The sequence below is a fragment of the Chaetodon auriga genome, chromosome 7, assembly GCF_051107435.1.
Source record: "Chaetodon auriga isolate fChaAug3 chromosome 7, fChaAug3.hap1, whole genome shotgun sequence".
NCBI lineage: Eukaryota > Metazoa > Chordata > Actinopteri > Chaetodontiformes > Chaetodontidae > Chaetodon > Chaetodon auriga.
The window spans coordinates 15738922-15765959 of record NC_135080.1 but is presented as its reverse complement, the minus strand read 5'-3'; the positions used below and the strand labels follow the sequence as shown (position 1 = coordinate 15765959).

The following is a 27038-nucleotide window of genomic DNA, read 5'->3' as shown; positions in this document are numbered from 1 at the left end:
AAGTGTGAAGTGGTTTAGATGAGCGGTTCTCAAGGAAGCTAAGAAACATTACGCTGCAGAGCTGGAGAGTCCCTGCTGATCTGGATGCAGCAGTTCTGGACCTGCAGTTTTATACATATGCCTGTGGAAATTCAAAGGACCATCAGTGACCACTGGGTCAAATTAGCCGAAGCCTCCTTAAGTATAAGCAGTGCCTTTAGAGAGAGGGTTATACCTAACAAAGCATCAAGCAATTTGAGTTTTAATGTAACGCTCTGATAACCTCACACAGTGGCTAACTTAATGTTATTAATCCAATGTTAGCTGGCTGCCTTCAAAGAATAATGTCAGCCTATCCTGTCTAAGGCCCTGAGAGCCAGCTACGACTTGGGGTAGACCATTTTTAGACCATTTTTATTTGGCAAACTTCTTGTACGGCTGCCTGTGTTTAGACAAAATGAATTCACATGAGACACCGGCTCAGTACTGTAGATTATGTTCACTTGAATCTTTATTGTTTACATCATTCAACATAGATAATAGGTAATCATGTGGTTGCTGTGTTTAAAATGAGAGAAAAAAATCGGAGGATTAGCTGAGCCTATCGGTAAAACATTGCTTGACCTTGGGAGGAACAACACAGCTGCACGCACAGAGAGTTTTCCGATTGGCAGGACACAGAAGCACATATATTCTGGAGTAGATATCATCCCTCTCAGCCTCCACCTCCTCCCTCTGCTCCACCCTAAAGCTAGTCAGAGGCCGATCTAGCAAAGGAACTCTCGTCCAGAAACTATTCAACACTGTCAATACTAGAGGTGAATTTGTACACTGGCGTAAACAGGTACACTGAGTAAAACCAACACTTTTTCTGTGCAGTGAGAAATATACCTACCTACTCTCCTAAATATCACTGAAATACATACAGTAGGATGGTAGGGTCACAGAACTCCAGTAAACCCACTTTCGTCACTACTCATACACCATTGAGAAACTTGCATGTAAAGAACAGGACAATATGTATTTTAAAAAGATAAATTCTGTGACTAGTATTTTATACATGTATGTATTTTATCTAGTGACCACAAGTTACCCCAAAGAAAATATTTGGCACAGTCTTGACAGAGAGAAATACAACTGCAATGAGAAAAATAACAACCACAACCGAGTACAAAGGATTTTGAAACAATGCAGAGAGAACATCAAATCTAACCATGCACGAAGTAAGGCAACCTACTGCAGTGTTTTTTTTTCTTTTGTTTTGTTTTTTCAGATATAGAAAAAGATACAGTGTATGCACCAAGAGGAGTGCGCCTATTCCTACAACACCTGTAAGGACTGCTGTCAGCTCTGTTTGCTGAGTTTACATTTAGAAATTTAGGCTCTGGGGTTGCTGGCCCACGCCGACAGACAGGCAGTCTGGTGCAGACTAAAGTCATCACTCTTGTACAGCAGAGGTTCCTGGCAGTGTTGCCCATTATTAATAACTTAAGTAATGCAAAGTATGCTCTTATGCTACAATAAAGCCTTATCGTGGACTTTGACAGGAAAATAGATGTATCAAATTCCAGATTTGTTCTTTAACTACAGAGTATGTTCTGGATGTTTTTTTTTCCCTCCACTTTACATTCAATTTTGTTTAGCCGTTATTTTTTTTTTCTTAAGAAATACTTTAAGATTTATGCTGACTTTCTGTATGTGTGTGTATGTGAGTGCACATGTCTACATGTGCAGTTGTGACGTGTACAGCTTGTGATGGGCTGGGATGGTTGTGTTTTACAAATCCTTTGTCTTGATGAGGGTCACCAAAGGCTTGTCGTCGGGGCTGTAGTCCTCGTAGGCGATGGGAGTGGCATCATACATGGCGGGCCTGGACTTCTTGCCAAATCTAATAAAAGAGTGTAAACATCAACAGTGCATCAATACTGTATCATCAAATTTAGCAACATAGTCCATCCTTTGTTAGTACTGGGCCAGTGATATGTTGACAAATCAAGAGTAAACAGCAACTTTTATTAAAAGTGGAACTTCAGTGATCAAGTGTTGAACTTCTCTTAAGTTAAGGGGAAAAACACAAGACAGACAACAATTTAATAAGAATAAGAATGAATGAGAATATGACAATTTATGCAGCCGAGCCTGAGGTATCTTACCTTTTATTTTAAAACTGCTGGATCCTACACTTCCCACAATGCAAAGCAATAATGTCTTATGTCAGGCATTCCTGCCTGTTCGAGTCAACATCCACAGTTTGTAAATGAAGCTGTCTGTTAGAAATGTAGACTTTCCCAGAAAAAGAAGAAATACATTTTCTCAGATGTGATGAAAGATAAAAAGCTCCTTCCAGAGCATCACAGCTGACTTGAGCTTCACAGATTATCCTTGACCTTGAATGCAGTAATTGATTTACTCGCTTGACTGCTTCATCATTCATTCTTTTGTTCTTCACCGGAGACCAGGAGGAACACAATTTCATTCCTCTGTGTACAGATGGATGACATTAAAGTCTCTTTAATGTCTTCTCTTAAAGTATCTTGTTCTGGAGCTTTTGACTATATCACATGGTCTACAAGCTCCAGAAAAGCCTATAAATGGACCTTGAGTTGAGATTGTTCCATCAACTAGTTTACTGCCGTTCATCTGTGAAATTATTCCCCTTTAAAAATGAAAAAGTAACTCCCAGGCAGTGGTGCGCTGAATGTAAAACATCACCTCATTAAATACAGCAAAAACACATTAACGCTTACATAAAGCTGTTTAGTGACTGAAAATACAAAAAACTATGATATCTGAGGAATAAGACTGCAGAACGCTTCAGTAACACTCTTCCTGTGCAACACTTTGTTGTCCATCAGTCAGTTCATACAAATCTCTGACACTGACCTGGCGTGGCGGATGGAGGCGATGGCGTTGCTGAACTCGCTGTCGATGCTGCGGCAGTTGTAGAACTCCTGGTAGGCGTGGCGCGACGAGCCCTGGTACTCGATGCGGCTGATGCGGCAGATGCCCACGATGAGGATGATGAGCATGAGGACGAAGGCCACGCACAGTGCTCCGATGATGATATAGAGGGAGTGGCGGGGCATGTTGGTCAGGGTGTCCTCAGTGTGTGCTGGCTTCCACTGCAGGTCTGACACACACATAGTCGGGTTTCCATCAATTTTGGGGACGTTACATTGACTTCCATTCATTTCCTGGAGATTTACCCAAACCATAACCACCACTTGCCTAACCCCGACCCTGACATGACCTGAACCTAACCTTAGCCCAAGTCTACGCCCTAAAATTAATGATTTACTTTACGGGGATTTGCATTTTGTCCCCATAAGGAAGTGAGTCATCCCTGCCTACACACACACACATACACACACAGAAGCATGCAGCTTTCCACATGTCGGATTTTAGATTAATAGCTGGACAGGAGTTTTCGGACAGGCTGACTTACGGATCTCACAGCTGGGCCCAACCCACCCAGGTTGACAGTGACAGGTAAAGCCATTTGACTGGTCGATGCAGGTGCCTCCATGGTAACAAGGGTTGCTCTTGCACTCGTTGATGTCGACCTCACACTTCTCCCCTAAGTGGACAGGTAAGGTTGCGTTCAAAAACAGCTAGAGCGACAAAGCTGAGAGCAGAAATTGCAACTCTCATCTTGTTCTTTATTAACCTTAAATGAGGTCTTTTTTAATGCAGTCTATTTAAAGCATCATGCACCGCATACAGTGCTTGCATTCAGCCTTATTACCATATCCTGTGAATCACACTAATAGACAGGTAGTCTACTGCTCCACCATGGGACCAGCGCTCACCCAGGTATCCAGGTGAGCAGACACAGGAAACGTTGAGTCCTGTACTCTCACAGCGGCCTCCATTCTGGCAGTGCATCTTCAGGCATGGATCCTTGTAGATTTCACAGTGTCTGCCTGCACACACACAGACAGAACTATTTACAGACGCGTGCCTGCATTTAAAAAGAGTCACACAGTCACTCATATACACACATACATACCCTCAAACTGTGGTGTGCAGACACACTCATAGGCATTGATAAGATCCCTGCAGGTGGCGTAGTTCTGGCAGGGGGCGGACAGACACTCATTGTACTCCTCTTCACAGTACAAGCCATGGTAGCCTGAATGGGACACACACATATATACAGTATCAATATTAGAGTCATTGAAGACTTGAGCATGTCATTTTGCTGCATTGCTGATGCACTCGGATGATGTTTTAACTGTTATTTGTCCAGGAGAGGGTTTTACTGAAATGCTTTATAGCTGTGATCAGCGGTTATCATTTCAATATATCATTCTGATGGCTTGTTGGACGGTAGGTATTGAAGTTTAGCTGTGAATGGGTCAATCCAGACAAAGCTGTGTACTTACAACACTTTGTTTCAGATGGTACTGCACTATTAGTTCAAATACTAGCTGTTGGTACTGTATGACTGCTGCTATTGCCTGTAATTTGAGTTTCAGTTGAACTGCTCTTATACAGTTTTTATGTTACTGTATTCCTATTTTATTTCATACACTAACGATGATTTATTTAGTAAGTTTCTCTGTTTATCTGTACTGGTTTCTGTCTTTATGCTCTCTGTGGAATCAATAAAGGTTTATCTTTCAGTCAGTTAGAAACACTTTGGTTTGTGATGACAGAATTCGTCCCTCCATTTCTCAGTGACTCAATTTAAAACTACTATCATTTTCATGATTATCGACTCAGAGCTTCAACCTAACTGTCACCTCTGCTTGTGGTGATGTATGGTGCTATGGGATGTCTGTAAAACAACCTCAACCAATCTTAATTTTCATGAGGATGAAACATCATGAAAACTCAGATTGGTTAAAACTGAATTTCTCTTTCTCTGTGCAAGTGTAGTGTGGTCTATCTGGAAAGGTGTGCATATGTGTGTATGTATCATTGTATCGCCAAGCATTATTAATACTGCAGCAAGCAGTAGGCCTGTTGAAGGAGGTAAGAACTGAACAGGAGCTCCTTGTATAAGCACTTCAGCCACCACCTGATCTGGATTTCCCCTCCAAACATCCAAGCTGGCTATCCTCAAAGCTGTTATGAGCTTATCACATATTTCTTTGATCAGTCCTCTTACTCACAACTCACACCACTTAACAGTTTCACAGCAGGGAGCCTCCAAGTGAAACCACAACATCAGTACGGTGAGAGCAGAAAGTATCGTGTCCTCTTAATTCATAGCTCCTGCTCATAGTTGCTGGAGATAGCCTGTATAGCACATAAACAGCTCCTAAATTCAGTTTTGATGTACTTCTTTTCCAATACTCAACAGCTAACAATGCAACAACACATCATTGGATCCTTGAGGGAAATACAACACCAGTTAATGGATATCAGTCAATTAGTGTGTGAATATATTGTAAATCCAATATTTTGCCACTGAGTTTCAGTGGGATTGGGCATGAGGTCAAACAACATGCAGTGCACTGTGTTTTCCATGGGATGGCAGCTGTGTACTGAGGCAGAATAAGACTGAAACATCTGAAAACACGGTCAGCGCATCAGCAGCAGACATCAATTAGTCCTGTGTTTCTCCAGTCATATTTAGAAGCCAAGCAAAGTGTATTGTGTGGTATGTAACAGAGATTCATAGCTGATTGTATCTGTTTAACTTTAGAAACATAAAGACTGGACGATAGGGTGAGTATGCTTTCTTAGTCAGTGTGCAGATGTGTATTAATACACCTTTGTAAAGACCTCACTGTGCATTTCAATCTTCAGTAATCAGCCTGACAAATAGTTGTAATGAATGTATATGGACTGATGTAACATATAACGTACCTGCTCACACTCCAAAATGAACTGCTGCACTTTATAAAAATGTTCCACCATCTACGATTCAGACCCCGAATCACCAGAGGACCAGTGTCTCTTGAGTCCTTGCATGACTCATGTAGCAATCTGTTTCCATTAGCTACGCTTCTACTTTGACTCACTAAATTTCTCAGTTGGGTCCCGGTACTGACAGAAGTTTCAACAAACCCTCCCTGGGCCACAGCTAACGTGTGTTTGCAGAAGGAGTGAGGGGGGAATTAATGAGGAGCCCAGTTAGAGGCTCCAGGGTCCTCTCTGTGAAATGCCAGTGAAATGTCAAGTGCCTTTCCAAGACTCTGTCTGCTTTCTGTGAGCTGGCTGGTGGGCTGGCAGCCTCTCATGTGAGCTGGATTACAGGAAACTGGAGGAGGTATACTTCTACATATCAGCTACCCAGCAGCCTTCTTTCAGACAGCCAGCAGGCATTTACTCAACCCCGGCACACATTCACACATAGGCAGGCAGACACACACACACACACACACACACGCACACACACGCACACAAACACACGCACACACACGCCCACATGCACACACACACATATACACACACACACACACAGACACACACACCTCAGACACCAGCTGGCAGTCTGATGAGTTGGAGAAAAGGTCAATTTTGGTCCGAAACATCGTGTGTGTGTGCGTGTGTGTGTGTGTGTGTGTGTGTGTGTTTGTGTGTTCACTGTAATGTCTGGGATGCTAATTGCAAATGACCAATTTCACCAATCCCATTAGACGGGGCCCTCTGAGTAGAGACATTTGATTGGCTGGCAGCATCTGCTTAACCACCATAGTCACAGACAGACAATAGATTGAGAGCCACACACACAGAGTTTTGCGGCAACTGTTTCACCATGGCAACCAGACAACAGAGGATGAGAGGGAAGCGAGGTGAGGTAAATGGCAGGAAGATAAAGACGAGGAAAGACAAAGGGAGAAGCATAAGAGAAAAATATGAAAGACATGCAAAAGAGAAAAATAAGAGTGAGCCTGTGGGGAAGAAACTGTTCTGAATCTGAATACTTTGAAAGCAACAGACGCCCGCTCTGCACGCAAGGGCACAGCAAGGGTGAAAGCATTTCAATAAACATGAAAAACATGACTTATGGGAGGATTATCAACTCAAGCTACAACTCTTATAGTTCAAATATTTAGGAAACAGTCTTCTCTACAAATGCTACAAGAGCTGCACAATCTCAAAGCTCAGTGGAAATACAGCATGCCAAATCCAAATCAAGTCAATGAAAGAACAGCTGAGTAGCAATTCACCCGTGTCCTGCAGAGAGGAAACCATCAAGAGATGTCGATAACACAAGCAATCAAAAACTATTTCAGTTCTGAAGATTTTCCCGGTTACAGCCGTAATGCAGAAGAAGGCACTCTGGAGGCTGCTGATGCAGGAGAATGAATGGGAGCATCAAATAAGAGATGAAGATGATGAGCGGCTTATATATTTGACTGACAGATGGTATAAACACAGAGCAGAAGGAGCGAAGTGTCAACTTATGTTTATGGGCCACTGGGAAAGTCATCTATCTCACCATCCCAGTAAGATAATTGCAAGACAATGGATAATGATAAGTCATCATTCCACTCAATTGAGTTGATCACAGAGGCGTCGGTGCCCGCGCTGCGATCATCCGTCTAAAAATAACTCGTCATTCTGCCTGACGATATTTAGTGCTGCTCTGAGTCTTATCACTAAGCTTTACGTGTCGGCTGTAAAGCCTGATTTAAAGTGGTGATAGATTTGGAACAAGATTCAGAAGATATCTTATGGCCATTGGTGGATTTCTGAATTGATGTGTTGGGCACAGACCCTAAGCAATAGCTTCTGTCTGAAGTGATTTATATTAGAATTTCTTGTTGGAAAGAGCTGAATCAAAAGTTGAGATATGTTTATCATGGGTTTTTTTGGGGGGGGGGTTTGGCTACTGGTCCTTTAATACTACTATCGTCCAAAATCAAGTATGATTTTTTGTAATATGTTTGTGTATTTAATCAAATGTATTAACTAACTGAACAGAAAAGCTCTGCCACCAGAGGCGTCCTTTGATGGTTAGCATTTTGTACTGTCTAATATTTGGATGTCAGGGTGGATCAGCTGTGGCAGGAAGCTTTGGGAAAGATTTTGACAGCATCTCATCTCAAGCATGAACAAAATGCATCCCCCCCTTGTTAACCTGCCACCTCCCCCCCTCCATCCCCTAGTAGCAGAAAGAGTGCAGGGGCAGAGGGGGCGTTTAGTTCAATATGACAGATAGTCTGTCTGACTCATTGATCCTTTATCTGACTGAGGTTTGGTCATGTTAGAATCTATGGCTCCGACCTCGACTCTGAGGTATCAGTAGCCTAACTGTGCTGTATTGATGAATCCACGGTGCTGTCCGTGGTGCTGAAGTTAGCTGATGGATTTGTATTTGTGAGGTTTTCTCTCCTTCCTGCCCTTCTGTCAGTTTCATCTTGGATCCAGAATATTCTCTAAACTATATACTACAAATGCTCAATGATATACTATACTGTAGCCTATATACTACATCATGCAGTTGGAGAAGAGCAAGAGGATCACAGAGACACGCTGCTATCTTTAGTATTCCTATAATATTTCAATATTTCATTTGCAGCACAAACACAGAAGATGAGATTAAGAAGAGATTAAAAAATGTTTAAGAGCACCAGCCACTGAGACGGCTGACGGCGGCACTCACCTGGGACACACAGGCACCTGTAGCTGTTGCCCACGCTGCGGCAGACCCCGTGGGCACAGGGGTTTAGGGCACAGAAGTCCACCAGCTGGGCACATGTAGGGCCGGTGAAGCCTGCTGTGCAACTGCAGCCGAACCCCAGGGGGCCGGGGCCCTGGGCATAGCATGTCCCATTATTGTGACAGGGGCTGGAGGCGCACGGGTCCACCTTCTGCTCACATGTTGCACCCTGGTAGCCTGAAAGAGGGGTAAGGCAGAGACGAGGGTGGGAAATGGTTTGGAAGGAAGAAAATGATGAAAGACCAACACAGAGATCATTTCTGTGGCCACTAGTCCTCCTATGCCAGAAAGAAGGAAAAGCTGCCAATACACTTAATATTATTTACAACTATTTCTCAAAATCTCATTATGTACAAGCGTCCTTATCTACTGGAAAACATTAAACAACGCTTAGAGCAGAAAGCGGAGGTGCATGTGCAGGCGGAATGCCAATTCTGCAGGCCAAAGTCAATTTGGTCTTAACTTTGGTCATTACGAGGCTTCAAATGAACCTGCTTGCAACAAGGTGGAAAGAGCGACACAGCAGGGGGGGGTTGTGTTTATGCAAATCAGGTGGTTCGGTGCGATATGTGACATCCATTTTGGCATGAAATTGCACCCACTCTTCTTCCCACTAAGACCGACTCTTATTGCAAATAAGCTCACACAGAACGTTTTGTGGGTTTAGTCGTGTTGGTGCAGACAAAGACCGCTGAGACATAAATGTATGGTGAGTTTTACTTTGATCTAGAAAGGCTTTACACAAACATTTAAAGCACATCGAAATATGATTTTAATGCCTTTAAGGTAGACTCTGCCCACAATGGGAATATGTTTGAGAGTCTTCTAGTTCAGAGTATTAATCTGTGCAACCATCCGAGGGCAGCAGAAATCATGTAAGATCCATTTGCAGTCACTAATTTAAGTGCTATGCTGTACTTACAGATTGCTACACAATTACACGTGCTTCTTGCAGTGCGGTTGCCTCAAATAAATCTTATGACACAGACCCACGGACCACAAACACATATATAAACGTCTGACATAAAATTTCCTGCTGTCCAGCCGGTACAGTGGTTCATTCCACATACATTCAATGACGTGCAGAACATGTCATTTTAAATGTAGAGAGCAACCACAGGATGACAGGAGATGTTTTTCTCAAAGCGACAGAACAACAATTTTCTCTGAATGTAATGTATACAGAGTAATTATAGGTGCAATTAACAAGCTTGCACAATGCAAGCAATGAACAATTTCTGCATGTCAGTGTGACACACAGTCTGACTTGGTGTCAGTCCTCAGGCACACTTTAAGATTTATGATAAAAGGCATTAAAGGAGTAGTTTGACATTTTGGGAAAACATTCATATGCATTCTTGATGAGAGTTGGATCAGAATATTGACACAACTCTTATGTCTGTAAGGTTAGCCTGGAGGCCGTTAGCTTAGCTTAAACAGCATAAAGTTTAGAAGACGCAGCTAAGCTAAGCTAACCTCCTGCTGGCCATAGACTCGTCTTTGAACGGACGGGCATGAGAGTGGTATAGATCATCTCGTCTAACTCTTGGGGGAAAAGTGAATATGTCAAACTATTCCTTTAAGTCTCACGACTGCCCAGTTTTGTAGAAGCAGATGTGGGGGGGGGAGTGACAGCACTGATCAAAGACAATATACCGAGAAAAAGACAGCATGTGGTTTGGTTCTGTCACCATCTACCACCCAAAATCACCACCTGGAGCAATTTGAATGTTCTTTCTTTTAGCTCTTCCTCCTCCTTGTTACAGATTAAAGCAGCTTAACAGAGAATGAATTCTTGCTGGTGACGGAAATGTCAAACTATTGTGTTGCAGCAGTATCTCTGAAGAAGCGTGGCTGTGTTTCTGTCACGCTTTCAATATGCAACAATGCCCGTCTGCGTGTGGGGGTCTGCTCCGTGCAGAGCCGTGCGCTCCATTTCTCTTTGTGGGTGACTGGTTGTGTGTTGAAACCACTGGTTTCTTCACCACCTCTCATTAGCTTGTGAGCCTCTGCTACTTTCACCTATCCTCCCCATCTAAAAATAACTTCCTCCCTCTTTTCTCCTCCTCTGCCTTCACCTCCCATGAGAACTGCCATTGTACTGCAGAGCGGAGAAAGACTCCACTGTGTACGTGCACATACCTTGCTGTGACATAGTGTGTGGGTCGTCTGATTTACACCAACACCCCAGTAAATCCCTGCGCTGACTGAACTGGAGTGCACACTCCATTGAGCTAATGAAGAGATCCCACTCGAACATCCATTGATCTGCAAGACTTTATTGCACTGTGTGAGGAGGACATTTATCATTCAGCAGCAGAGAGACAGGAGTAATCTGCAGCAGTCAGGGAAAAATCTCACCCAAAGCTCTCTCCTTCTCTGTGTCCACTGCCTCCATCAGTTTCATCCTTTTCCTTTTCACTCCTCTACCTCCTTCTGATCTCCTCTCCCTTTCCCCTTTTCTATAATTTGCTTTAAACATAGCTTCTAGACCACACACACTCTTATGCAAGCCCCACTGCCTTCCTCTGTGTTTAGCTTTACTCCGCACCAAACTGACTTATACAGATGATTTCTACATCTTGAGTTCAGTTTCTCTTTCTCTTTCTCTACTTTCTTCTTGTCTACGCGTTCACACTGTGAGACCTAGCCGACATAGAGGAGTCTGTTCATTCCTGCTGCTGGTATTCGAACCTGCCAACATTAGAAGCAGTTTAAATTTAGCTCCTTCACCCCGCTAATTCTGACTGGAGGCAGTCGCAGTACTGACGCTCACACTCTCTCTTCTGTCAGTGTGTGTGTGTGTGTGTGTGTGTGTGTGTGTGTGTGTGAGAGAGAGAGAGAGAGAGGAAGATAAAGTGCATGTGAGTGAAAGAAAGTTAATATCAGTGTGGCAGTCTCTGAGGAGTCGCTGTGCAAAATTTACTTGAGCACATCCCTGAAATTCCTATTACTCATGGCATTCATACGGATTTGTCTTCTTCATCAATTTACCTTGAACTGAGAGTAAAAACTGGAAGCGAGTAGAGACCCAGAGACATCATTTGTATCATTTAAATCTACATGTCCACTCTAATTGTAAGCTGTCAAACCGTCCACCTCTGCCTAGCCTGCAGTCCCTCTCCCCTCTCTTTCTACCTCTGTGTGTCTGTGTGTGATTGTCTGAATGGAGACATGGGTGCTGAAGGCAGAGCAGAGCACCACCAGCAGCATCCCAACCACTCAGCTCTGCCACATCCACCTCACCAGATCACACAGTTCCTGTCAGTCTGCGTTTCCAGCCTCTTTCTAGTTTACATTTGCTTGTTGCCTGAGACTAATCCCATTTCTCCTCTCCCTGCAGGTCTGTCTGCTCTGCTCTGGCCCTTTGTCTCATGACTCGGACCCCCAGTTCAGCCCAGCAGCTCCCCAATTTCCACACTGCTACCCACTCCTTGGTCTCTCTGCTTGGCTCGGCCTCAGCTCTGCTCCTTGCACTTGGCTTCACTTGCTAGCCTTAACAGTAAACATGTAAACAGTAAGCTGTTATTGAGATAACGTCCCACAGAGGAACAAGTGAAGTCAAGTGAAGATTTCTTTGGACAAACATCCCAAACACCACATTGGTCCATTTAGCTGTTACTCAACTTCTCCTTGGAAATCTGTTGATGTTTTGAGATATGCTGCTGACAGGCAGACAAACTGGAGTGAAAATACCACCTTCCATCCCTGCAGGGTGAGTCTATTCAAATACCTGTGCCTCCCTTAGGATGTAGCAAATAAAAATGCAGATTTTGCTCTCGGCTGGCCTGGTAATCACAGGGTGGATACCTCTCTGATGACAGCTGTGACAGTTGTCATGCCATCCATCATTTTATCTATCGCTTGTGTCTGAAAGAAAGAAAACTTGGAGGTGATTTATGGGGGTGGGATGCAGGACCTTGAGAAGCACTAAGCAGGATGTGCCTGTGTGTGTTCATTTGGGTGTGAGTGTGTGTACATTTCTTTACCTGTGGAGTCACTGCTGAACAAATGAAGTCCTAAATATCACTTAATGAACTGTGAAGCATTCTAGTCTTTCCTGTCCTTGAGAAACAAGAACAAAAAGACTGAACTTGCGACTTCGCTCCAAACCAAGAGATGAGGACTTGCTCCTGAGGGAAGTGAAAATCACCAGATCTGACAATTTACAAACTTTTTATCCTCCTTTCTCTTTCCTCATGTTCCCAGTTGTACATACTGAAAGGTTTTCCACACAGGATCTGTAAAGCATTCTCTGACTGGTTAATGAAATCCCCTTTGATAGAAGATGACATGTTCTCTTATACTTGGAAACTTTATATTACTATAAAATATCTGCCTTATATTTTCCATTCCATACAGTCATTCTGCATATGAAAACATTTCTTTTGCTTTTGATTTTTTGCCTGGAGGCTCCGTATTCAAACACATTTAAATAATCCTCCTCTGATCTGTTCATCAGCATGGACGCACATCTCTGCCTCTCTAACACACACACAAATAGAAAATTCACTTATGTTTCTTTTCCCTTTTAATTGACACTGTGGTGTCATTTGCAGTCCCATGAACCTTAACCTGTCTCAGAATGCACAGTATCACTGAACAGATTTATGAAAATGAGTCTATTTGTTTATGCAGTGTGTGTTTCCCTGCAGGAGTGTGTGATTGTTCCGCACTCTGATTCAGTTATTGATGGATCAGTTGTTAAATAGCGTGTCCTATCCTGACACGTCCTTTTCTTTGGATTTTGAAGTTTTCCCTTTTTTTGGTTCATTTCAAACAAACAAAATATTCAAAGCTGCAGCAGCTCTGTTCTTTTCAATTGTCCCAGGAAGCCAGCATGCACAGAACCAGGACCCTCAAACTGACGTAGCTACATGGAATTCAGCCATCATTCAGTTTATCATTTCCACCTGTGACATATCAAAATGTCCTCTCTGAATAAGGCCTATGGTCAAACAATTTCTAATACTGCAAGGTTTTCAAAAATGCTCTATCAGCTAATAAACTAACCAGCAATTGATTGAACAGAAAAAAAGGATCCATTGCAGTGTTACAGTTTGATTTAACCTGCTGCTACCTGTAAATAGACACACAGAGAAGTTGTCTGAGATTCAGCGTTCCCTCAGAATTATCAAATAAGATTTTTCTAACATGAATCTTTTAAAAGCGCCCGCACTAATTAAGAGGTGCTGGCACGGTACTCACCGCCGCTCTCACTGCTGTTTCTCTCATTGTATGAAAATAAATGCACAAGCGGTGGATTATGAATTCCTTTTCCACATTGGAGACCTTGTTTTTTTGGCAGCTGCAGATTAACAATACATTCAGGTGTTGCAGTGTGAGTCAGGCCTCCTCCAGCTCTAGAATGAACTGACCGCTGGGAGCTGTACCTGGAACAGTGAACCAGCCTTTCTGCCAGGTCTTACATCCATCTGCTGTTTCTTTATTTATGTGGTGGGGTCCATTGTTACCTAATGTTTCGTGTGTGTGTGTGTGTGTGTGTGTGTGTGTGTGTATGTGTGTGTGTGTGTGTGCATACACTCTCTGTATACACTGTTGTCAGTACGTGGTGTTTGTTAATCACACACTAGATTGCCCTTGCTGAGAATTGCTGTTTCGGCAGAAGTTTTGCGGTTACAGATTTCCCCAGAGAGGCTGATGCAGGTCACTGAGGCTATGAAGACTAATTAGACTAGAGGAACTAGAGGAGGACGGTTTAAATTAAGCATCTCAGTGGCACAGATACTTTTAAACATGCAGCGGACACGCACGGTGTTTAACAACTGTATTCAAACATCTGAAAAATACACACATTATTACAGGATGTACACACTTATATCATCTTTTTATTGGAAGTCTCTCTTTTTCTTTCTTTTTCACAAAGACGTGAAATTTACTGTGCAGCCATTCTTATTATAGGCACACAAACCGTGTATTTCTGGCACTCTCACGCATTCCTCCTGACTCACTTACAGCAAACACACACTCACACACACACACACAGATTCGTTCCAGCATGCCGTGATTGGTTTCCTACCTTCGGGACAGTAGCACCTGGGCCCAGCCAGGCTGCTGAAACAAGTGGCTCCATTCTTGCAGGGCTGAGAGACGCAGTGGTCAACCAGCAACTGGCAGCGCTCCCCTTCATAACCTGAGAAACCCACAGTTTATAATCAGACTATGTGATTTACTTCATTACACTTGGTCAAATGTAACTAAAATCCATGTGTTTAAGCTACAAGTAGTTGCGTTTAAAATCTTTGCTTGAAATTATGAGTTATGAAAGATTCTGTTTTATCAATTTGCCTGTAAATGTTTGTCTGTAATATATATTTTTGTGAACCTGAGGAAGAGTAGCCACAGCTGTAGTAGTAGCTAATAGGGATCAGAATAAAGAAACACAGAAATCAAATTTAAGTCATTGGTGTCAGCAAATGCAGCGATTTGAGACATGTACTGAAACGAAATTTGAAAATGCTGCTTCTTATTAGCTGCACACACAGGGCTTGTTAGCACAATCCCATAATGGGAAGTGACAGCCAATCAGTGGTCACTTCTGACATTTACCTTCCTACCAGAGGCCCTCGCTTCAAGCCCCTGTCCTAAAATAAATCTGACAAGATCAAAGGTTCAGCACAGTCTCTGTTCCTGTGTCCTTATGCAAAACTGACCACACAGACTCCACTGGCTCTTCATGAAGCCTTAGACACACGTAAAACAGCATAACACCAACCGACCTGAAACAAACCCATCTATGAACATGCAAAAAGAATGCACACATGGACACACCTGGAGGGCAGGTGCATGTGAAGTTGCGTCCTTCGCCCCCCTGTCTAACGTCGCTGCAGGTGCCATTGTTGCGACAAGGTCTGTGGTGACAGGCGTCGAACTCCTCACAGAAGATGCCGGTGTAGCCGTCCTCACACTCGCAAAAGAAGGTGCTCTGCGAAAACACGTCAAACCAGTGAGCCTCAAAGGTGAAACACTGCCGATTTTAAAATAATTCAGTAACATAATGCAATAACAAGCAGCAGTGAAAGCGTTTGGTTTTCAGAAACAGACAGCTGGGATGATCATGGGAGAGTGACACCTTAGTTTAACATATGGACATAGAGAGGTCCAACTTTCTCTGCCTTCCAGGGTGTTGCTATACCATCAGCTTGTATTTTTGACTGTCAGCAACAGATAATGAATCTGCAAATCCCCACAATTAAAATAAAGAATAGCTTTTGATAATGTTGCATTGCTATAATTTGTGGTGTTGCATTGCATTCCTTTGTTTTGTCTTGTGCTCTCTGCTCAGTGAAACACAGGGAGAGGCTTTTTTGTCTGCTATACATTTATGAATAATGATCAAAAGACACTCGCATCACTAGATGCCATGATGCAGCTGCACTGATAATGCTGGCTTATAACAATATGGAAACTTTACTTTGCCAATTTTGCAGTTGCATTATTGTTGATGAGAAGTGTGAAATTGCTGTTCCTATGCTTACACAAACAAAGCTTTATATATTATATATTATATCACTGCAAATATCTGGAGGCCTCAGTTTCCATTCAGACGTGTTGCCTCACTACTAAGTTTCTATTTGAGGGCTCTTGTCCTCCAGGATAGATTTCTTATTCATGTTTACAATAATAGTACAGGATTTTCCTCCAATGCACTTTGAGCTTCATTCACACTAAAGCTCAAATGTTTGGATACGAAGGAACACCCTGTGCTTCGATGATCTGTATCTCTTATTTCTCACCTCAGAGGGCTGTGTGATACATTTTCCTTTCCCGGAGCACTGAGGGTCGCTGAAGCTGCTGCCGGGCTCGACACAGCTGCTGGCCTTCACTGTCAGGTTGAGGCGCAGGGTGACCTCCGGGGCTGTGGGGGCGCCCACGCGCAACACACCTACCGCAGAAGAGTTGAGGGTCTCATAAACTATTCATGTAGTTCATTCATTCATTATATTCCAATAATATGCACTGCATTTGCAGATGTCATTAAATACATGACCCCCATGACCTTGCAGAGATTTGACTTAACGCCAAAGAAGTTTATTAGAATGATTTTCCACCAGACCGCATTTTAAGTTGTACTTTCTTTGTCTGTTGGTCAGTTCAGTACTCATTTCCGGAAGTATCTCAACAATTACTGGATAGATTGCCATGAGACATTCATGGTCCCCAGACAATTCTACATACTTTAGAGATCCCTGGATTTTTCCATGAGGTCAACATTTGTGGTTTTGAGTGAAATATTGAAGTCAAGTATTGAAAGAAGTGGCAATAAGTCTGGATTGTTCATGTCCCAGTCGTGATGACTCATCATAAATTTGGTGATCACACATGCCATCATTGAGTTTGTCCATTGGTTTGGCTTATGACTACATACCTGATAAACTAATGACATTCCCATCAGCTGTACTGTTTAGTGCTAATTAGCAAATGTTAACATGCTAACATGCTAAACTAAGATGGTGAACATGGCAAACATTATACCTACCTCAGCATGTTAGCATTGCTAGTGTGACCATGTCGGCCTTTAGCTAATGTCAGAGTCGGTATAGAGGTGCTAGCGTTGCTGTAGACTCTCCGGTTTCTTAATAAATGTTTTAGGACAGATTTTAAATGATGTCATGCCTGTAAAGTACACCTTGCTGCCAAAGAAACCCAATAAACTCCAGCGAGGCTAAAGAAAGGAACTGATGCAAGCAGCTTTTCATTGTGACTAAAATAGAGTGTGTGCCTCTCCGTCTTGTCTCATTGGGTCTATAAGTTCAGAACATCTCTTATTATATCTTCAATCAATGCTGACAGCTACCCAGGCACTTGGATAAAAATAGCTTCATAGTGAATATTAACTGCCATTTTTCAGAGCCCGATCTCAGCCAATGAGCTGCAAGTCCACCAATGACGAAACATCCACGACACAAGCTCCTCAGCCAATGAGAGGGCCGATAAAACAACTTGAGCCTCACCCCCAGATGACTGTCAGCCCAATGACATCGGATGTTGGACCTGCAGAGTCACCGCTCCTTCACAATGTGAAAGCACATTGCCAACGTTCAGAAACAGTGACGTGTGAAGAGGGAAATGCAATGTCACTGCTCCTCCCTCCTTACTGATGCTCTACATCATCTTCCTCTTCCTCTTGCAGTTTGACCTTCACTCTTCCTCCTTCTGCATCCTCCGTCCTTTCCTCTAATCCCTTGCCATCTCTTCCTTCCCTTCTTTCTCCCTCCTTATCTGACTCTCTCCCACCCTCCATTATCTTTCCTCCCCTCTGATTTAACTCCCCAATGTCATCTGCCTCGTCTCCCTCTCCCCCTCCGTCTCTCCTCCCCCTCTGTCTCTCTTTCTCTCTCAGGCGAAGCAGAGTTACCAGACACATCAAGGTCAACAGACAGGCAGCGTAGTGAAACAGCATCAGGTATGTTGAACACACACAGAGGTCAGCCAGCCCTTCAGTCAGAGCGAGACTGCAATTACCCCCCTCCAGCACCCAGTGCAGCCCACACCACGCTTTGGCACAATGTGTGACCACTCTGTGTGTGTGTGCGTGTGTGTGTGTGTGTGTGTGTGTGTGTGTGTGTGTCTGTGTGTGTGTGAAGCTTAGTATAAAAATACAGATGGAATATCATCTTTTTTTTTAAATATGCAAATACAATATTGAGACTCATATATGCAAATATTATGCGATTCTCCCCAATGACATGTTTGGAATAAACGCTGTAAAGACAACTTATTTAAATTCATTAATCCTCAGATGTTTTTGGCTCAGTTGTAAATGAGCTATTTGGAGGTATTTCAAAATGTTTCCTATTTAGCTTCTCTGCGGTTGCTGAATGGATGATCATCCAAATGAAACGATAAAAACAGAGATAATTAAAGTATAATAATTGAATTGAATTTGATATTACAGATTTTCTCTTCTCTGTAAATTTGATTTTGATCTGATAAAGACATTAATGGTTGGATTAAAAACAGGCTTGATTGAATAAACATCTCAATTTATCATTCGGTGTTTGCACCGAATATGTAGTGTTTAATCTGTGCACTGGCCCATATGTCAGCCCGTGGTATTTTTTACACCTTTAATTAACACATTTTTTTACTATCGACGCAGTTTGTTAGGCATGCTCGATTGTTGTTTGGTCGTTGAGTTTCAGCTGCTGCATGATGCTGCCAAATACTGGCAGATTTACTCACATAAAACTTTCCTTTTGCAGAGATTTAGGTCATCAAAAACGTTTTACTTCAATATAATAAAGTAGACCCGGTATGAATATAGTTGCTGCAAACAGTTCCATATGCACTTACTGAGGAAGTAGTTCTGTCCCAGGGGCAGGGAGTGGTCTGGTACCACCAGTCCATCAGGGGCCTGCAGGAACCACATCGTAGTACCGTTCAAAATGGATGAACGGAGGAAACCCTCTTCATTCACTCGCCACAGCACTGGAGCTCCACTGGCATTGACCACCACCCTAGTTGGAGAGGCAGAGTAGAGATGGGAAGGATAGAGGGTGATGGGATAAAGGGAGGAGAATCAGACAGAGAATCTGATTATTGTGGGTCCAAACCACAAGTTTCCACCGACTGCCATGATCCCTTTTTAATCGGTGACAACTCTCTGCTGCTTTCTCGGCTTTTGTACTGCAACTTTGCAATATTCACAGTATTAATCATGGATGGTGCCAGGAAAGATATACTGAATTCACAAAATATTAGAAACTCAATCCACATTCGGCACCCTCATTATTTTGTACACGCAGCAAACACTTGATTCACCTTAAACAGTTTTAAAACAGTTTTAAATTGTCAACAAAACCAGCATGAAAGGTAAATGGACAAATCCTCTATATATTCTCTACTTGCTCTCATTCTTATTTCAGTCAAATTAAGAGGTTTAATGAAACTCCACCCTCCACCCTCCACTCAGTGTGGTCTGATGGATACTTTGTCCCATGTTTGAACCCAGGACTGATGACTAAAGGACAGTCTTCCTGTTCGTTACTCAAACATGGCACGATGGTCTGGTGTGAGTAATGGCTGCCAGTGGTCTGACTCAGTGGGGGTGATGTTGAGCAGAGTTGTGAAATACAGCCAGTGGAGTTGGGGCCTATCTTTCATCAGGACCTCAGACAATTTGTAAAAAAAAAAAAAATAGTGAAAACCAAGACGTAGAAACTGAGAAAGAAGCAGATTTAATGCGAAGAGAAACAAACAAGAGAGTTTACAACAACAACAACTCAATGTAACTCATTTTGTATTGATACTGTACCTGTTATAAAATATTCATTTTTAATGCTGATTCAAGGCAATGCTCTTACACTGCCATGAAGAAGCAATCAGACATTAAAATGAAATGGGCAGAGAGCCCTGAAACGTACCGACCACATTCACGCTCCTCGTGGGATGAACCCTTTCTGTTCTGGGCACTACATGAGCTCTCTGCTAGCACCAACCCTCCAGGTATCAAAGGGAAGCATAAGATTCTGATGTAATACCTTTAAAATGGCTGATACCGGATACATCTAAGTAAAGAAATGACTGTTGAGTCTAATGTGAAACTGAGGAGGCACGAAAGGACGATGTTGAGGAGGTTCATAACCTCATCTGAGCCGTCCTGCTGAGGAGACGGCAAACACTGGAGCCGAGCTGAGTAACCACAATGAGACAAGTCCTCATGAAAGATAAACAGTTGGGTAGAACAGCACTGTTTCAATGAGGATCCACACAGGTTAAATGCTTCGAAGTGGCCCTCTACTCTCACTCCCACACCTGAAACAATCATTCTCACATTAACACAAACAAAAAACCAATCAGTGATTATCCTCTCAGTCTTTGCCTTTGTGCATCTATTTCAACAACTGCTTGCGTAACTAACAAGAACAATAACGATGATCATTGCCTCAACAGTCCTTTTCAAACAAACAAGAAAAAGATTAAACTGGTGCATTATGTGTGGGAACTCCTGAGTGTTTGCCACAAGCAAAAATGAAATGCCAAACTTGCTCTGTACACCTGCATAAAAGAGACGAGGAGAAAATGGTGATCAATGAAGCTTAACCAAAAGCCAGCTTTTGAGATGCCTTTAAAAAGTGACAATTTAGAGGCATAAAAGAGAAACTTTGACATTTCTCCTCACATGAGCCAACTTCAGACCTTCAGAAAAAGCCTGCCGGGCACAGCTCAGGACATAAAAGAATATATTTTATGTCGAGGGCAAGTTGGAGCGTCACAGGTGGATCGGCACGACAGCTGTCCCAAAATGATGAGGCAAAGAGGGAGCAGAGCCTGAAGGTGAGGCTATGAGCGGTGGCCGAAATAATAAGATGGTGTACAGGCGACTTAGCAGCTGGAATTAGTTTTCCTTTGCAGGGTGTCTGGGCTCAGCCCGAGGGACGACATGAGGAGCTCAGATATCTGGGGAAAATTCTTCAGGCTGCAACGAGCCGCTGGGTGTTTGATATACTGAAGGACAGTTATTTAAAAGGACGGTCTGTATTTTATATGTGTTTGGAAAGTAAAAGGCTCCATTTTATTTTGTAGTGTTGGTACTTAAGTTGATTTAGTGGCCCGTCAATACAGATTACATTAATGAGACTATCATTTAAAACACTTAATATTCTCACGAGTAACACTCAGCATCAAGGGGGTTGATGTTGCTGCATATAATGCTTGTATCTGTACGCGACTGCACACACACAGAGTACATATGCAGCGACACCCTCTCTCTCTGTCTCCAGCCCCTTTGAGACTCAAGAGCTTTATTATATTATTATCAGCCTCTCCAAATTGATGTCACTTTTGGATCATCGCTTCATTTCCAACTGCTGCATGTGTGTTGGTAATGTAAGTGTCCTTCCCTGCCCGCGTCTGAGTGTGCATTCAGGTGTTGTGTTGTAATTATACAAGCAGCATCAGTTGATTAACTCACAGCTTGTGATCAGGGTCCGGAGTCGTGACCACCGTCTATAATGAGGAGCAACATCAAGGACGTGCAACGTTCATCTTGACCAACGCTTCTGCATTATTCAGCGACCCTCATTTATTGAGCCACTGAATTACTGTTTATGAGAAAACATGCTCTGAGATGATGGAATACACCCGGAGTGGTGTAATCAGTGTCAAAGGTACAAGAGGTGGGTCACGAGGAGATTCAAACGGAAGGTTATTAGTTACAAAAGCTACAAGCTGTGTTAGGGTGCCAGCAAAAGTTGCTGCATGGGAAATATGCAGATAAAACGCTGTGCAGAGTAGATTCCTTTCTTTCTGGTCATTATGCAGAGAATATCCTCTGCAGCATGCTTTGTTGTTATTCTTGTTGATTGGGATCCAAAAAACAGGCTGAATTTTATTAATTAATCCAGTTTTTAGGTTAGATTCTGCAAGTTTGCGTCCTTATTTAACACCAAGCTGAAAACTACTTTGTCACTGATGGTTTCTGGTTCAGAGTCTTATGTCTGCTGCGCCTGTGACCACTCCTGTCACCTGTGAACACATCCTGTGCTCACTTTACATCACTGCTGTGTTCACCTTTTATGGGTCAGACTATAATTATGAGCAGTCGAGGTGCAAAAGCAGCTGCTATTCTGAGTCAGAGTTTCTGACAGCTAAGACATCGCCTACTTTGTGAAAAGAGCTACAGAAGCGTCAACATCTATCAAAAAAAGGTAAGAACGTAATCCACTGGAGGTCAACAAATAAGACTTTCATTTGTTGTTCATAACGCTTTTTCTAAGAACACTAAGAATATCTTTTAAAGGGCCTGCGCACCCTCACAGGCATTTTCACTTATTCTGGCTGATTACACCTCCGCTCAGGTTGGAGTTATTCCACATAATAGTAGAGAGAGTCACAGAGATGTCCATCAACACCACGCTGGCCTGAGATGTGGTCCAATCAGGCGCACCTGAAAACACCTAATTTTGTATCATTAACCTGAATCAGCAAAGTAACTGATATGTAGTAAAAGGAGGAAAGTACAGGCAGAAACAGCATTCCTCAGTGACGTGAACCATATGACCACAGACTTACTGACACACAGGAAATCTGGAGCTGAATACTATTCAGCATCAGTAGCACTGGTTAGTTTCTGGGTCCCTGGCCAAAATATAATGAAGCTGCCATCTGTAGTGTGCTGTGCAAACCACATCTGACGGGCAGTTAAAGGTCCAGTGTGTAGGATTTAGTGGGATCGAGCAGAGAGGTTGCAGATTGCAAACAACTGATTACCCCTTGCCTCACCCTTCTCTCTGGTAACAAAAGGCACTCTGTAGAGCCAGTGTTTGGTTTGTCCATTCTGGGCTACTGTAGAAACATGCAACAGACTCCCTCCCTCATTCTAAGCTAACCAATACACAAAGCATAACTGTGAATATTATATTACCTTTCTCCCAATAGATCCCCCTAAATTCTATACACTGGACCTTTAAAGGCAACAGCGCAGATACTGTACGATGCAAGAGGAAGTGGGCATAAATGGGCTCATAGCTAAAGTTTGTCCTCTGGCTTGTTAATGTGGCCCTGCTTTAAGGGGACAGCAGTCAGTCATAGAAAGTACTTAATGTTACTCTTACTTTACAGCTGTCTCTTCAGGCACCTCCAGAGAGAGAGTCAAAGTTCCTGATGTCAGCTCACACAGCTCAGGACTGACACAGTGCAGACCCTCCGTCACCTTAAACACACACACACACACACACACACACACACACACACACACACACACACCACATGTGTTAGTTCTTTATATATTTTAAGGATAAACCCACAGGAGATCAAATTTAGCGTGGAAGTTATCTTACCCGGTCTGCCTCCCACGGCACCACCAGCAGCCTCTGCCCAGGTTTGGGTTGCCATGGCTGCAGGGTGGGAGGTGGCGGCGTTGTGGTGGAAGGGATGGTGGTTGGCTGTGGTGGCTGAGTGGCGGCCGTGGTGGTGGAGGCGACCGGGGTAGCCAGCTCAGGAGCGGAGGGGGTGGCGGGGTCCCATTCGGCAGCCGGCAGGTCCAGCAGGATCTGATCACACCTCTCCCCCTCGTAGCCTTCAGCGCAATCACAGGTGTAGGCCGGCTCCCCCTCCTCCCCGCCGTCGCTCCGGCTGCAGTTTCCATGGAGACAGGGGCTGCTGGCACATGGGTCTGTGAAAAACTGGAATGACAGAGAAAATAAATAAAAACAGGAAGAGTCCGAAAGAGAAAAGGAACAAAAACATTGTTATCTGGCTGTGTTTCTCACTGCTGTCCTCTGCTCTGTCTCAGCACCTTTTCTGCCACTTCTCACAATGAAAGCCCAAAATGGCAGCATGGGATACAGCCTGATTGTAAATGGGCTCAAGAAGAGGGTCCTTCAACCACCGTGGCGAACAAGAAAGTATAGACTGTAAGTAGTTCAAACCCTCAGTGAACATTTTCCTCTTTCATGGCTCTCACACTCAGCTTCCTCCCTGACACCTTCTGCTCTTTTATTACATTCTGACTCTTAATAAATTGTTGCAGGACGGCGTGGCTCCTTTTCTCGCTCCATTTTCCCACTACAGTATGAATGTATGCATACCTGCACACACACACTTGTATTTTGTGCCCAAACAAGGTGTCTCTCGTCATGCAGCAAAGAAAGAAATGCACCCTGACAGCCTCCTTCATGCTGATTTCCTCCATCAATAATTGATCATATTTGGAGGAAAACATTCCGGTATAGATGCTGAAGGTGAGAGAGGACAAAGCCAAGCGTTCAAAGCTTACTGCCTGACACCGAGTTGCCTTTTGCTCGGCTTTCAGAGCCGTCTTAGGCTTAAGATCGTCTATAATCCTGCAGGCTCTTATTTTTTTTTGGCAAATTCACTGAAACAACCTCAGGTATCTGCAGCTCCAGCTGTCCGATTTAAATATGTTCAGATAAGATTTTTAATAAAAACCCAGAGAAAAACAAAACGCCAGGCTGGGGAGAGGGTGAACACAAGGATGGTAATGATGCTCAGACCAAATCCCTCGCCGCATATAGGCACACGTGAACGTATATATGTGTGTCTGCGAGAGAGAAGCAGCGAGAGGCAGAACAACAGCATCATTAGCAGTCCGCTCTCTCCACGACCGAGTCACAGCTCATTACTGCTAATCTCTCTCAGGTTTTTACTCTCGACGCCTCTATCAAACTTTCTCTCCGCTCTGAAGCACAGTCGTCCCAACGGTCCCAGCAGGCCACCGTACACAGTCTGCGGCTCTTATCTCAAACAGCGCCAGCGATTGAGCTCATCAACCTTTAGTGAACAGCCATGTTGGCTTGTCTGGGTTAGAGGAAGCATTAGAGGCCAGCTCATGACCTTTTTCACCTGTCACTCCCGGTTTCTCTTCCACCCTAACGGTCTCCATCCAGAGCGTGCTCTAACAAAGAGCGCACACACACACACACACACACACACACACACACACACACACACAAAACGAACAAACAGGACTGATGCAAGAGCAGAACAATATGATGCAAAATCCTGAGCACAACAAAAACACTGGCACATTTATCCCAGTAACAGTACATTTAACATTTGTGGGAAAAAAACAGATGATTTTTATTATTATTATTATTATTATTTGTACATTTGTGTTGGCTTGCATTTTACAGCCCTGGGCCACTTTATTAGGCACACCCAGACAACCTAGTGCCACCCAATCCAACAGCTCTGCCATGCTACCTTCATAAAGTTTTTGTTTCTAAGAAGTACTAATTCAACTGTCTGACTACAACCTCAATAATAAACATGTCGCTGAAGTAACTGCTCTCTGATAAATCAACGCTGAACATTATTATCTTTATAAAAGCATGATTTATGGCTGAGCTGTTAGCTGTACTGGATCATATTAGATTAGAATAGATTAGTTGATTAGACTGGTCGTACTGAAACGATTGTGTCAGGAAATTAATTTACAATTTTTTTATTTATTTATTTATTTTTAAGTTTTTTAAGTCATTAATCAAAATCAGTCAATAAAAAACCCCATCACTAATTTCAACTCATTTCAAGATGCCACCTCTCAGCTCAAAGACAGTTTTCTCACGTTATAATCTGCAGGATTAACTGATCAATTCGATAAAAACATCCTAATGTTAACTGTTAGTGAAAATCATGTATTGTTGCAGCCCTGGATTCTGGACTTTGAGTGAACTGGTTGGTTGAATGTCTGATAAGATGACAGCGGTCGTTGTGGCTTCACTCAATTCAGTTATATCAATTTAGATGATTTAGCAATTAAAACTGTCATTTAGGTCAGTAAGAGATGCACAATGTTACTAATTTTAAAGGCCTTACACACCCATCGTCTCCCCACACGGGCGGCTACACTTACTTGCCTCATTAGGCCTCTTTTCAGGACAACTGACTGACAGTTCCCTTCCTCTCTAGCTGCATCTGTTAAGCCATGATAACTTACACTTTTATCAACTTTGCACTGATCCTTTAAAAATGTGCTTTATCGTCCAGTCATAACTTATAATGTGGTGGCATCACTATTCAGTGTTTATGGCATTTTCTATTGCACCCGGTGGCATTAGTATTCATGCATTAAGGCCTATCTTCATGCAAGATGTTGCTTGTTATTCTCCAGCACCAAACAGCTCATATGCCCTGGGCTCTGGCAAACCATGTGAATCAATTTCTTCTAAGCAGCTGATAATAACCCACATTATTCCCTTTATCTATATTCCCACATGGACCAACAAACAGAACGAAGAAATCCTCCGAGCCCTAATTAATCGCTTCAGAAGGTGATGTGATCCACTTTCTAATTTGGGATGGCCACCTTGAAGAGGGGGGATCAATACAGCAGCATGGGGGGAAACAGCGGTGCTACTTAAAGCTGTGGTCGGCACTTCATTGTTGGCACCATTGCCCAAAATTTCCATGATAACCTTTCAGCATACTGTCATTCAAGTGGTCTGAGAGAAAGCCAAACATCTCTATCTCTTCTTGGCTCTGTTTTCAGTCTTTAGAAAATCTAGCCCGTTCCTATTGGCTGTTCTGAAAATGCAGATGCACATCCCTTCAGACGCCACCTGTCTCCACACTTCATTTTAGCTCTGTGCCAGCACTGGAGAAAAATGAAAGTGAGACTCTGATTAAATGGCAGAAAATCCAGGAGAAAATCCTGCAGCTGGTGATAAATTTCCAATACCTCCTTCGCCTGTGATGAGTGTATGGTTCAAAACACGCGTGAACACGTCCCACACGGAGCTTCAGGCTCATTATGTTTGATGCCATGGCACTCGTATCAAAGAGTGGCAAAGAGGCATGATGACAAACAGCGGGGAATAACTTTTGAGGGGGGACAGTGGTGTGTGTGTGTGTGTGCGGTGCATTAGCTGCTCGCCTCGTTGTTTGACAGCATCGCAGCCGGCTCTGAAGCCTGGGGCGCTCTGCCCTGGGCCACGCAGCGGTGGGGGGCGTC

The 27038-nt window shown here is 43.3% G+C and overlaps 1 protein-coding gene across 1 annotated transcript in view; it reads right to left on the bottom strand.

The window, feature by feature from the left end:
- Positions 1 to 463: 463 nt before the first annotated feature.
- dner (delta/notch-like EGF repeat containing) overlaps positions 464 to 27038 on the bottom strand; it is a 52609-nt gene continuing 26034 nt past the window's right edge. The window contains exons 2-13 of the mRNA XM_076734857.1: positions 23404 to 23748; positions 23179 to 23276; positions 18917 to 19080; positions 16357 to 16505; positions 15392 to 15545; positions 14640 to 14753; positions 8543 to 8776; positions 3989 to 4111; positions 3789 to 3902; positions 3425 to 3556; positions 2863 to 3109; positions 464 to 1867 (exon numbers count right to left, since the gene is read on the bottom strand). Of these exons, the coding sequence (XP_076590972.1) occupies positions 1756 to 1867; positions 2863 to 3109; positions 3425 to 3556; positions 3789 to 3902; positions 3989 to 4111; positions 8543 to 8776; positions 14640 to 14753; positions 15392 to 15545; positions 16357 to 16505; positions 18917 to 19080; positions 23179 to 23276; positions 23404 to 23748 (1986 nt within the window). The 3' untranslated portion in view covers positions 464 to 1755. The remainder of the gene's footprint in view (positions 1868 to 2862; positions 3110 to 3424; positions 3557 to 3788; positions 3903 to 3988; positions 4112 to 8542; positions 8777 to 14639; positions 14754 to 15391; positions 15546 to 16356; positions 16506 to 18916; positions 19081 to 23178; positions 23277 to 23403; positions 23749 to 27038) is intronic.